This window comes from Clarias gariepinus, chromosome 14, assembly GCF_024256425.1.
Source record: "Clarias gariepinus isolate MV-2021 ecotype Netherlands chromosome 14, CGAR_prim_01v2, whole genome shotgun sequence".
Taxonomy (NCBI): Eukaryota; Metazoa; Chordata; class Actinopteri; order Siluriformes; family Clariidae; genus Clarias; species Clarias gariepinus.
In genome coordinates this window covers 22,492,719-22,507,194 of record NC_071113.1, presented here as the reverse complement: position 1 = coordinate 22,507,194, position 14,476 = coordinate 22,492,719, and the positions used below count along the sequence as shown (strand labels likewise).

Here is a 14,476-nt window from a genome sequence, read left to right as displayed (position 1 = left end):
ACAGTCAGGTTCATAAATAGTTGGACACAATTTTCTGAAATTTGCGTCCGGACACAACCACAATAAATTTCAAATGAAGCAATCAACATGAAACTAAATGTAGACAAGCTTTAATTCAAGGTGCTTAACATATATAAAAATATTGCACTAAGTTCTGCCATTTTCAAAGGCTCAAAAGCAATTGGACAAACCAACATAATTATGCTGTAAATATTAATGTTGTGTTTAATACATGGACGTAAATTCTTTGCAGTCGATCACTGCCTGAACCTACTGACATGACAAAATGCTGCGTTCCCTTTGTTCCATTTCATTGCCTCTAGGTGCTCTCACTGTATGTTTTTGGTCATTATTTATCTACACTGTGAAGAGCTGTTCTGTCAGGTTCACAGCATTTGACTGAACTTAAGCAGAACGTATACCTCTAAACACTTCAGAACTCATCCTGCTACTTCTATCAGCAGTCAGATCTCCAATAAACACCAGTGACCCAGTTCCACTGGCAGTCATACATGCTCATGCCATAAAACGCCTTCACTATGTTTGACAGATGATGCGGTTTGCATCGGAACATGACACTGTTCTTTCCTTCTCCATACTCATCTCTTGCCATCATTTTAATCATTCTGGTAAACGCTAATCTGAAATTTCATCTGTCCAAAGGATCTTGTTCCTGAACTGGCCAGCTACCAAATGCAAATGCAACACATGAAACTCCAGACCGTTTATTTCCTTAATTTGTCCTGAAATGATGAATCAGGTCAGAACTGCACATAGTTAGTAATGAGACAGGAACAATGAAAAATGGATCTGACGTTGAGCCTGAAGGTTTAAGGATAAGTTTATACTTTTCTAGAATAATATTTCTGGGATATTTCTACTTTCATTTTTTCCATTTTTTTTCTTCATAATTTCAACTATATTATCAATTTCATTAAAAAATCAAGAAAAAAATGTTTGTTATTGGAAAACAATCAGCATCAAGGTAGTGACATACTCAACATTGATCACTTTCCAATAATTGTGTTTATTCCTAAGACAGCAATGTATGTTTATTACCTTAGGTCGTTAGTCACTTCAACAAATTCTAGGAACTCTCAGCAGAACTGCCTGTATTTTTCCTTTCTCTTACTTGCTTTTACTATCTCTTGCTATCTCTTTGTGTGTGTGTGTGTGTGTGTGTGTGTGTGTGTGTGTGTGTGTGTGTGTGTGTGCGCGCGCACTCGTGCCTGTGTGTGTGAAGATGGCCAGATAAAGTCTCCCAGGAAAAAGACTTGGGCTTTGATGGTTGAATGGGAAAAAATGTCAACATGGCTTCACCAGCATCACTCCAGCAGAGGTGTTTTTGTGAGCCACTGTTCTGACAAGAGCCAGGAGACTGATGTTTTATGTAACAATTCTATTTTGGAGATAGAGACATAGACAAAAATGATTTAAAAGCAATATGCACTTAACATGACAACACTGCGTGATTGCCAGCAGGCTGTGCTTTAAATGCTCTAAAGACAGTCTGAAAGCTGCTTAAAATGACAATAAAAACTCCTGCCAGAAACTCTAGCTACTGTAATCAATCAGTCAGACGGCCAGCAACTCACTGCATTACGATCAGTCGGCTTAGGCAACTGAGTCTTATCTCAAACCTGACAAAACGTAACCTAACATCCGCTGATTGGAGACATGACACATTGTCCTGTGCTCCCTTGGACTCTTGTGTTGAAGATATAGTTTACAAAGCCCTGATGATGTTATTTTTGCTTCATCTGCCCCCACCCTCTAGCAGACTTACAGGCATACACACATATGTATTCACATACACACACTCAATCAGACCCTATTGAAACCTCTTCCTGTGTTCCTCATTAGTGAGGAGTGATTGTTCCATAGGACTACAGGACTAACTCACGTCTCGGTGCCATGATAACTCCCTGTTACAGCACAGTCAAGACGCCTGGACTCACTTCACACACACAAATAACAACAGAATAACATTTACAAATCCGCTTACAATTGAGACAGGATACAGTGAAGCAGTTGAGGGTTAGGGGCTGTGGTCAAGGACCCAAAGACTGCGACCTGGTGGTGCTGGGATTAGGGCTGTCACCATTCTGATCAGTAGCCCAATACCTTAATCAGTCAGAAGAAGCAAAGAGAAGGCAAATGCTGCAGGGTAGGAGATCAAAAGCAGACTGGACAGCTAGACCAGCAAGTTGCAGCATGTTCTACTCATTCTCCTGCCTTCTCTTTCTCAAGAACAACAACAAAAAAGCCCTCCCTTTTCACGACTGCTTTGCATACAACGCTGGCGGGAATGCCCCAGTAATGCCAGTAATCAGAAAGAAGTTTACATGGCACTGATCCAGATGCGATCTTTGGATTTCTTTTTTCAATGTTTTATTTTTTTGGGTAATGCTTTCTTTTTCCAGAAAAGTGCTTCCAAATTTGGCTTTGGAGGGTCTTTAGGGTCAGCTTGTTCTTTTTAAACTGCCTTTTTACATTTCTTGTTGTCCGATGATTGGCCTGTTAACTACATTATGGAACATCCCAGAAGGAACCCTAATGTTGGATGATCATTGTAATATTATTTTACAATTGCGATGATTTCCACCCTCATGATTACATTGTTTTTGAAAGTTAGAATGACTTTGATGAAATGATATTTATACAGTGTTGAATTGATCATCTCAACACAACGCAAAATACAACATCGAAACAAGGGAATTCGAACCTTTATTTGGAGCATTTCTGATGATTGACATCCATTCACACCAAGTCTGACCACTTCTGTGGTCCCTCAACATTTTAACAGGATTTAGAATTAGCACACAGCTTGTGTGTCTCACATCACTCATCTTTTAGTGTTCTAATACTAATGCCCTGTTTCATATTCGTACAAAATTTCTTTTTAGAAACATTACAGTAAAGTGTACAATAAGCGCCAAAATGGCTGTACTGTAATATGGTGCTTGCACAGCGTCCTAACTGCATCATGTCTGATTTCCCGAAGGGAAGCTGTTTTTTTTTTTCTTTTCTTTTTTTCCTTTTGGATGCTTTCCATTGTAATATTCCGGCAAATTGCTGTCCTTCGGTATTGTTCGTGGCACTCATTATTATGTATGTGCACTTTCAAAAACCAACAGCATGTTCTCTAGTGGTTCAGTGGTAAACACACAGTGCTCTCACCACAGTGACTGTAGTTTAAGTCTCGCTCAGGTCAGCGGATTGGTATTCATATTGTTTTGAAGTTGTTTTTGCAACTCTGTGTTAGGGGCATTCATTCAGTCTTATCACATCATCATGTAGTCAATGCTGCGCTGATGTCATTTCATCAAACTATTCTAACATTTAAAAACAACCTAATACCTGCGTTGTCTCAACATCTCTAACATTGCGAAATTAACAACACCACGATGTTTTGACAACCACAAAAAAAAAATTCCACCAACAACAACATTTGCAATCCATTGTTAATCTATAACAATGTAGTCAGTCATAAGCCCTATCCGGATAAGATTAGATTTACACGGGGGCCTAGTGTAAAAAATTTACAGGTGTTACTCTGTGATTTTATTTCTGTCCTGATTTCTTCATTTCTGTGATAATTTAGACCTGTGTATGATCGGAGACCTCAGGCTCATGCAGCCTTTTGTATTGAGAAAGTATTTAAACTACTCTAAACACTCTACAGTATTGCATATTTATATAAACTAACCTTATATTAATACATATTTATACTGCTGTCTGTTCCATAACTGTCTTCATGCAGTGTATGCTTATGTTATATACTACTGTAGAAGCCTTTGTTCAGAGTATTTCTGCTCAGTAGTAGCTTATAGATGGATGAAAAAAGACAGAATCATATTGTAATTAAATTTAATATGACATACAAACTCCAAAACTTCTTCAAACATTAAATTCAGTGCATATTTTCACTTTTGAACAAACATCAAAATGCGACATAATGACAGCGTTAAATGGTCTGATAACTGTTCTTTCGTGCATTTCTGCACTTGACATTTGTAAAAGCTCTGGTTTTACAGCGCAATCAAAGCTAATGATGTGATTTTGAGGTGGGCCACTTGAAGAGCTGTCACCTCTTCCATGCAACAACACCTAGGTTATGCCCAAAGCATCAGATGAGTGGAAACTTACCAATTTCCAAAACATTTTTATTCTGATTAACATGTCTCCTAGTCAGGTAACCTTTCTTTTCTTTAGGTCCCCTGATTATATACAAAACTGTCCTATTATAAAATGAAATGTATAAGAAAGGGACATTGCATACTCAAATACCAACTCTGAGGAATGTAAAGTGATTTCTAGTTAATAAGTACTGTGGGAGATAAATGTAAGATAAGCTCCACAGAAGATAGGTGTATGGTTGATAATCTGGTGAAGTCTGTAAAGTTTTCCTTTTAAATCATTCTAAGAAATGAAGTCATGAGGAATGAAAAAAAAAAAACGCAGTATATCTGTAGTTTATCCCAAATGAACACCACTGTGGAAGAGAATAGGATTATAAATAATAATAAAAAACGGTATGATAATAAAGGTCTATCTAATTGCGGAATAAGTGTTCAAACTCTTAATTTTCATGGCACCAAGTGTTCAACTTGTGTATTGTTCCCTACCTTTAACACTGAATGAATGATAATAAGAATGCAATCACGCAGTGGAGCACTGACACAGATTTTTGCCCTCTAGGCTACACTGACTACTCTGAGTCCATGGAGAACCCACAGCTGGCCTCTTTTTCACTGAGGATAACATAGAAAAAAGTAGAGATTTTGGCAAAACAGGTTCTCTGAGATTAGCAGGATGGCCTGGCTCGGCAGGCTAGACGAGACGTGGTCGGTTGTTATATTCAGTGTTTGCACTTTTAGGACAGGTTTTGGCTCATAAGTGTTTTAAGAGTACATACAGTTACGTTATGCGTTAATATCTGATCTGTGCTGATATTTTGTACAGATGTGTTTATTAACATACCTATAGATGACTCCATTTTGATGCAGGAACATGAGGGCAGATGTGACTTCAGCAGCATAAAAACGTGAACGGGCCTCATCGAACTTCCGCGAGCGCTGGATCTGGAACATTAGATCCCCTCCATTCACATATTCCATAACAAAGAATAACCGATCCTGTGGGGAGACAAAAACAGAGAGAGAAGAGCTGTAAGATTCCACAATGTTTTTAGGAAGGGGGAGGAAACCTGAGAATGCAGAGGAAACCCACAAAGACAAGAGGAGAACATGCACCAAAAATCTACAGACACAAAGATCTAAGCATCAAATTAAATAAGAGACCCAGAAAATGTGAAGCTTCTCCGAATTAACATTTTGTATTTTTAACTACAATAAATTATGTTTGTAAATGTAGTTAATTCTATTTAATGGGTACAACATGAACAGACCAGACAAACTTTGCCTTCAATTTACATATACAGTAAATAACATCCTGTTGTTCTAATAATAATGAATAATAACTAATTAAAACAATAAGGGCTCCTTTCCTTGATGCATTTTTTCTGAGCACTCAGTAATGTGAGTCGATATGTTAGTGTTTATACTCTATACTATAGTGTTGTGTTACGGTTCATTTCAAATTATTCAAATTTAGCAAATTTCAAATATTTAAATTCTAACTGTGTTGCTCCACACAAACATGGGAACAATTATTTCTGAAAAATAAAACAGCAACTGGGCAAGAACAGGCTAAGAAATAAAAAATAAAAAATAAACAATGTAGTGTTGTGATACTACTGAAAATGCTTGCGGCTGCATAAGGCCCACCGTCTCACCATCATATGGATAACCCTTTTCTAATGCACCAGTATTGCTCGTTTGCAAAGCAAAACCAATTCTGTTTCCTTACTAACATTACAAATACAAAGTTATAATATATATAAACAATAGACTTTCAACAGCACAGCAGGATCAACATGCTCTTTAATCCAGACTGATGAAGCTTCTTCCCCCCCAGGGGAATAAGAAAAGGAAAGGTCGGCCTTCCTGCATTCCTGTTTGCTGATGTGGGAAATCGTTAAGGGGAACATATACAGATATCCACTGCGCAATTTCTCATTATGTGCCATTGTTGCTTGTTCTTCTACTGCTTGCGATACGGAAGGTGACACACATTTTTTTATGTCCTTACAGTGAAACAATGCCATAGGTTTGGCAAAAAGGAAGAGCCTTCTAGTACGGTAAAGTGAGATGTGCTGAGCTCAGTCCTGAAATATCTTACTGACAATGAACTATTCACTCATACATCAAGGACATACAACTTCTAAAGATGTGTGGGGAAAAGCAATTCGACTTGAATTTCAAAGTTCTTGAATGGATTGAACTTTAACTGCAGTTATGTAGAATAATATTAAGCATTATACACGTAATTAAAGAAAAAAATGTTGGGAATGTCAGCATAATTTCACACATTCTAGGTGAGCTGAAAAGGTGTCGCTACCAAACATTAAAGCCCTGAGGCTTCCTTGGTTGCATTTAGAGAGTGTATAGCCTTCTTAGAAAAATGTGGAATTTTAATAAAGAAATTATTAAATTAATTACTAATTTAATTCAAGAAATCGAAGAAACTGTTATAGCCGAAACAAAAATTATTTTGGGGACACTTTGCAAACATCTAGTCTAGTCTAGTAATCAATATGTCCTAAAAAGCCATAATACATGCAGCCATATTAAAGATGCTCCAGATGAAGGGAAGTTAAATAAAAAAAAATGAATATGAATTCAAATCAAAATTGGATCCATAAAGCATAGACAGGGGGTCAATAATTTTCTTAATAGTAGTGAATGTCAGTAAGTTATTATAAGTCAAAATAAAATAGTTTGAATTGTTTGGAGCTCAAGCCAAAACAATAAATCACAGGTCAAGTAGGCACATTTGTAACAGCACTGGTAATATAATACAAAATATTTTATAATACAAGTAAACAGCTTGAGGTTCTGTGGTTGGAAATTTTATTTCAGCAATCAAAATTCAATAAGCCTGATAAATATAGTATATGGTCAACAGTTTTGGACACCCGATTCATATGTGCTTGTTGAACTTCTCATTACAGACTTAGCCCCCTTTAGCTGTTATAATATCCCACACTCTTTTGGGAAGCAATTTCACTTGATTTTGTGGGGATTGTGTTCATTCAGCCAGATGTCCTGAGGTGAGGAGTCCTGGGATGCAGTTGCTGTTCCAGTTCCCAAATGTGTTCATTGGGGCTGAGGTCAGGGCTCTGTGCAGGACACTCGAGTTCTTCCACTCCAAACTTGGCAAGCCATGTCCTCATGAACCTTATGTTGTGCCAGGAACACTGTTATACTTAAAAAAAGTTGGAGTGAATGGAAATTGTAATTGAAAATATCCCGAGAACACTCATCATGGGTGGGGTGCCAGGCTATTGTTGGGGACCATTCACACAGTCATTCACACCTAGGGGCAGTTGAGCACAACCATTCTGCCAAACTGCTTGTTTTTTAGACAGAGTAGGAAAACAGGAGAACCTGGAAAAACCCATACAAACACAGAGAGAACATGCAAAACTCTGCCCAGACAGAAGCCTGAGCTTAAGTTCAAACCTTGAAGGTTTGTTCAGTACAAATTACTATTCAACGTGATATAATCTACATTTTGTACACAATTATACTGTCGACAACATGTCCACTATTTAAGCATGTCTTGTTCTTTATATAGAGAACAGTTTTAAACAGGATGCTTAGAAATTGTTTAAATGTGCCAAGAATCCTGACTGAGGACCACCCAATCAAATGTGAACAAACAGTGCCTGCTCCTAATTAGAAACAGACAAATAATGTCTTCCGGGTGGAGTAAGCTGTAGCAGTACAGCTTTGATTGGGAGATAGCAAAGCAGGCAAAGCCCAAAGGATTGGAGCCTGGAGTGCAAACTGTCTGCTCTCTGAAACATGATGATTCACAACACCGCGAACAACAAAAACAAACCCAGTGTCCAGGGTTTCAATCCCAAGAACATCAGCTGTAGATTTTTGATTTTTAGAAGAAGAAAAAAAAGCGTAGTAAAAAGTGAGACTCTAAGGAACAAGAATGTAAAAACATAAAGCTATATAAACTTTAGGAAGAACTATGAATTCATAATTCTCTATCTTCCACATCCTATTGCAAAAGTGTAGAGGAAGCAAAATGAGGAACCAGAGCTAAACAATCAGTAACATTGAGACAGTCTTTGTGAAAGCAGCAGGTCTCTTAAAGAAAAAGCATTGAAACAGAACAGTGAAAGAGGGAAACAAAATTACAAACATTTTCTCACGAAAGAGCAGAATTGCTGAGCACATGAGAACGTGAGATGTAATTGATTAATTAATGCGAGACAAAGACAGATTAAAGATGTGTTTTAATCATGTGGTAATTTCTGATGGATAGTCTATCGATTGCTGAAAAACATTCCAGTAATATTTGTTAACAATAAACACATTATTTATTCTGTAAATAACTCTGTACTCATCGTCTATACTGCTGTATTCTGTATAGAGGGTTGGACGTGGCCTGGAGCCTATCCCAGGAGACTTAGGGCATGAGGCCGGGTACACCCTGGACAGGGTGTCAATCCATTGCAGGGCACACACACATAAACACAGTCATTCACACACTGAGGGCAACTTGAGAATGCCATTTAGCCTAATCTGCATGTACCACAGTACCTGGAGGAAACCAACCAAGCACACAGAGAACATGCAAACTCCATGTACACAGAGGCAGGAATCGAACCTGTTCGTCTTGTCATCGCAAACGCTAACAACAGACGCTTCCGTCACGTGCTGGGGTGCGGTCTTAGATGACCGTCCAGCCCAAGGGAGCTTCTTCTTGCGTGGCACATCAATTGCCTTGAAATGATGGCTCTATTTTTGGCCCTAAAGCACTTCCTTCAGCAGTTGAGAGGCTACCATGTCCTAGTGCGGGTGGACAACACTACGGCAGTCTCATATATTAATTGCCAGGGCCGACTGTGCTCGCGCCGCTAAATAAGCTAGCGCACCAGGTTCCTGTCCCTCAGGGCAATTTACATTCCAGGGCATATGAATGTGGGAGCAGTTGTACTGTACAGTCAAGCTCTGACACATGGGGAATGGAAACCCCATCCCGAAGTAGTCAGTCAATCTGGGAGAGATTTCATGTAGCAGGGGTGGACCTCTTTGCCTCGCAAGAACAGCAAATGTCCCCTTTACTACTCTCGGACTCTTTCAGTTCCCCTGGGTCTGGACGCCTTGGCCCGAACGTGGCCCAGGTTACGCCTTTATGCGTTTTTTCTGATAGCTCTGCTCCTGGGAGTCTTGGCGATGGTCCGTCAACAGCGTTTGCGCCTTTTATTGATAGCGCCCCGTTGGCCGACCAGAGTGTGGTTTTCGGATCCAGTATCTCTCCTCGACGGCTCACCATGGTGATTCCAGTAAGGAGGGATCTTCTGTCTCAGGCACGGGGGACAATATTTTATCCCCGGCCCGAGCTTTGGAACCTTCACGTTTGGCCCCTGAACGGGACCAACTAAGTCAATCTGGTTTTCCAGCCAGCATAATTCATACTATTCTAAGTGCTGGGGCTCCCTCCACTAGAAGAGCTTATGCCCTCAAATGGAATGTATTTAAAAGTTGGTGCATGACGAAGCACCCAGTCCACTGCCGAATTGTTTCAGTGCTGGAGTTTCTGAGGGGCAAAGTTGTCCTCGGGCTTGTGCCCTAGTACTCTCAGAACGTAAGTAGCTGCTAGTTCAGCCTGTCATGTTCTAATTGATGGGGTTACTGTGGGAAAACACCCTTTAGTTGCCCGATTCATTCGTGGAGCTAAACGGTTGAGGCCACCCACTAGAGCCACAGTCCCTTTGTGAGATTTATCTATTGTGCTCGAAGGTCTAATTGACACCCCTTTTGAACCTCTAGAGTCAGTGCCTGTCAGGTTTCTGATCCTTAAGATGGTTTTTCTTATGGCCATTACCTCTCTTAAGAGGATTAGAGATCTGCACGCCTTATCAGTCTCCCCATCCTGCCTGGACTTTGCCCCTGGGCTAGTCAAGGCCATTTCGCATCCTCACCGAACTATCTTCCGAAAGTTCCATTCTTAACCATGCACCGTGTTGTTCTTGAAGCTTTCTGTCCTCCGTCCTCTACAGCTTCGGAGCAGGAGAGACTTCACTTACTGTGTCCAGTACGTGCTCTTCAGATTTACGTACACTGCACCAGCCAGTGGCGTAAATCAGAGCAGCTTTTCATATGTTATGTGGCTGCAACTGTGGGGCGGCCGCCACTACACAGACCCTGTCACACTGGGTGAGAGATGCTATTGCTCTCAACTATAAGGCGCTTGGGCTCACTTCGCCTCTAGGAATTAGGGCTCATTCACCCAGGGGGATCGCCTCATATATTGCGCTGGCCAGAGGTATTCCCCTGCAGCAAGTGTGTGATGCGGCAGGTTGTCCTCTCCGCACACATTTGTACCAGTGCGGTAGCGTTGGTATTCTCGTTCCCATAGCGTTTTCACGCAGCATCGAGTGTAGCCATTGAAAGGGAACGTCTCAGGTTACTTTGCTGTAACCCTGTTTCCTGAAAAGGCGGAAACGAGATGCTGCGCACCAATGCCGCACTACCTACATGACCGGATGTCCGTTCAGACAAAATCGATCTGAGGAATGTTTCCGGTTTACTCCTATTTATAACCTGCAGGTGCGTCTCATCAGATGACGTCACCTGACCGAGGTTATATAAGCCAAAATTTGTCGTGTTTGATACACACATGCCGGCAACACGAAAAGATGTTCCCATAGCGTTTTCACGCAGCATCTCGTTCCCGCCTTTTTCGGGAACAGGGTTACAGCAAAGTAACACGAGACGTTCTCTCAGTGACCTTGTTTTGTTTAATTGTGTTTTTTAGCTTCTCAGAGCTAATTACTTACACCACTCATCCATAACATTAAAAACATAAACTTTTAAACCACCTAGGTTCTATCCCCTCAGGATGTGGCGTCTCTAGGGGTGTGATATGGTGTCTGGCACCAGGACATTGGCACATCCTTTGGGTGCGGTGGGTTTCGGGGTGGGGACTCTGTTGATCGGACTTGTTTGTCTGGCATATCCCATGCTCGATAGGATTGGGATCTGGGGAGTTTGGAAAATGGGTCACCGGCCTTGGACTACACCTTTCATCAACCCCCTGCATATCAGATCTGTCAAATTTCATGCTCTTGTTGTGAGTTCTTCCTGATTTCATGAACCTAAGTCTTTTTAGTTCTGTGTATTTAAAATTCTGTTTTGCATCATTATTCTCTTTCTCACTCCTGGCACATGACCCGTTGTGTTTATCACATGATTACTCTTGCTTAGAGATTCTTAATCACGGCTCATAGTCTGGGTCCGGTTCTTGTAAAGAGTGTTTATGTTTATTGTATGATGTTTGTTAGAGAAGCTCCAACTGTGATCTTTTCCCCTGATACTCTAATGATTATTATAGTAAGGTCTATTGCATGTATGATAGTCATTTAATTGATAATATTGTAGAACAATACAGTACAGTACAGTACAGTAGTTTTTCTCAGCATTTCTGTAGTTTTCCCCAAGTTTTAAATGACCTTTTTGTGTGCATTTTTTTTTTAAATCTGCCTAACTGTGATCCTCTTCTTTAACTCTCATCAATGTAAACGTCCCAAACTCCATAAAATCATTAACCGCTCTTTACTCCAACTCTATTCAGATCATCTCAACCGCCATTCCACTAACTCCTTCTCATCTCCTTTAATCCCCTCCTGCTTTGCCGCTTTCTCTCTCTGCACCAACATGTCTCTCCGTGGTCCTAACAGGCCCTCTTAGAACCCGCTATGTAACATTATTTACATTGCTGCGCTGTAATTATGGCCGATAAGAGCGTGGCCGCGATTCCAGTACTGATTAAGCACAGAGCCTGAGGTTCATATGGAGTTCAACCTTGATTACTTCATATCTTTATTTTCCTCTTTTCCTCTGTGCTTTTTTTCCAGGATTTTTCTCCTTCGCGCCTTTGTGACTGTTTCTCTGCTCTCTTCATAATGTATGCAAGAGCAGATGTAGCAAAGGCGTGTAAAACATAGTTATAAGGGTTTTATAAAGTGCTGTTGGTAACAGTAATGAAATAGACTGCAATTATCAACTATAATTTCATTCACCTTTCAAACAACCTGCTGACTCAATTTGAAACAACAAACCAAATTTATTCTCGCACTGAATTTGACTTATTAAAGCAATCTGACACGTTTCCTGCATGACACTGCCTAGCAAAGCACAAAAGCATCACTCTAAACCACAGACTGTAAACCCTGGTAACAAATAATGCCAGGAACATGCCTTGTTTCCTTCCTGCTGGGTGAGACTGGAGCTGCATCGCCCCCTTCTGGTGACATTTTAGCACCTGCGTACTGTAAATGTGCAGCACCTAAATGATCATTAATGCGGTGAATATTATTCGAAAACTATTCGTGTGTGTGTGTGTGTGTGTGTGTGTGCTCTGACTTTAAATATGGCACATTCTGGTTAAATCAACCTATTTAGATTATTGTAAATATATTATCAAATATTATATATAATATATATCTATAATTATTTTACTATATTTAACATTATAGATTATTGAAGGTCCAATACCTTGGTCTGGAAGCAGCAGAAGAGCTGGGTCAGGTAGGGGTGTTTTCTGGCCAAAGCAAGGATGCGTTTCTCAGTCAGAGTGCAGTCGACATCATCATCCTGCAGTATGACGTCTTTCTTCAACACCTTTACAGCGTAAACCTCATCTGTGCCTCTCAGTTCAGCCAGCATCACCTGGAAAGGAAGAATAGAGAAATGGGCATAACCACTATTTTACACCTTTTTATCCTCTGACACTCCACCCCTTTATTTATTTATTTATTTATTTATTTTATAAAATCTGCACTGATTCTAAAAAAAATCCAAATTAAAGTAGCTGTAATAATTTTACTAATTATATAATTATCTTTACATATGTCTAGAACTTTCTAAGCCATTACTTCAAAATTAGTTAGTATTTTGTACGTAGTCCTACAAATCAAGCACTGTACCTGAAGAGACCCTAATTATTAATTTTCCTTTTTTTTTTTGCACACCTACTGTCACTTTGAACTGCATGATCTTAATATCATTGCTGCTGTCCCATAGAAAGGCCTTACCAAAGCTTTTTCCTTTAGTGTTATATTTATATACAAGCCAAAAAAGTCACACACATGCACTATTCCATTTGATAATCTTTAGCTTTGATTACCGTATGCAATATGGCGAACAATTTAACCCAAACCTCAAAAAAATGTATAAATAAATAAAATCACAGTTTAGTCCTGGAATATGCAATTGCCATCAAAGGGGAAAAAAAAATCAGTGATGCCCTTGTCATTCAATACACACAGGTCATCAGTTGACTTTATTTTATTGTCACATAACATTGCTGAGTTTAGACCTGACCAACCGAATCAACCCCAGATCATAACACCACCTCCACAGGCTCATAAAGTGGGCATTATGCACAATGGGTATATCAATTCACGCACTTCCTTTTTTAACCATGATGCACACATGTCTCTGAAATATGGTCAATCTGGACTAATCAGACCACATCAGACCTTTTTCCATTGCTTTGAAGTCCAACTTTCATGCTTTCTAGGAAACACTGATTAGCCTCACTAACATTTTCCTTTGGCCACACAGCTCTTTAATCCCAATCCTGAAAGTTCAAGTCACGTTTTTTTCTTTAGTGAAAATGCTCTTACTTTCTCTATTAAACATAGCTGTTCTGATGTCATTTGTTTTTATGATGCAACTTCACAGAGAATTTGTGATCTCAGAAATCCATTCATGATTTTTTATTGACCATATTTCTTCCATAAAGTTTATGACTCTGTATAATTGTTCCTGGGTTTTAATAATGTGTTGGAGAGTTAATTCCACTAATATCAGCAGTCTCCTAACCTGCTTCCTTTGTTTGATGCGAGCCCTTCTTAAACATGGATCTGTTACAGTGTATATTAAGAGAGCAAATACCCACCTTTCCAAAGCTGCCTTTTCCCAACACTTTGATAAATGAAAAGTGATCAAGGCTCATCCTCTTTGACTGAACACTCTTCAGATCTCCGTTCTCATGGCCGTCGTTTACTGAGCCCTGGAGCCCAGCTGCCATGGAGGAGGAGGACGAGGAAGACTTGTGCTCTTGGCCAAATGACAAAGCCTTACGTATGCTTTCAAGCTCGGCCAGCTCTGAGACAGAAAATAAATAAAACAGTTCAGTAATTAATGCATTTACATTGTGTGAATGCATGTACAATTTCAATGAAAAGTACTTTGTTTTAACACAAAAGTTTTACAATGTTTTTGAAAATGAATTTGTCAGTTAAAAAACTTTGGCTCAACAATCTCTATGTAGTATTTACTATTAAAACTAGCCATAGACAAACAAAAATACTCAATTACTG

The 14,476-nt window shown here is 39.6% G+C and overlaps 1 protein-coding gene across 1 annotated transcript in view; it reads right to left on the bottom strand.

Annotated features, from left to right (window-relative positions):
- prkcea (protein kinase C, epsilon a) overlaps nt 1-14,476 on the bottom strand; it is a 60,186-nt gene that overhangs the window by 9,431 nt on the left and 36,279 nt on the right. Inside the window, exons 9-11 of the mRNA XM_053511376.1 lie at nt 14,053-14,261; nt 12,645-12,818; nt 4,984-5,138 (exon numbers count right to left, since the gene is read on the bottom strand). Coding sequence (XP_053367351.1) covers nt 4,984-5,138; nt 12,645-12,818; nt 14,053-14,261 — 538 coding nt within the window. The remainder of the gene's footprint in view (nt 1-4,983; nt 5,139-12,644; nt 12,819-14,052; nt 14,262-14,476) is intronic.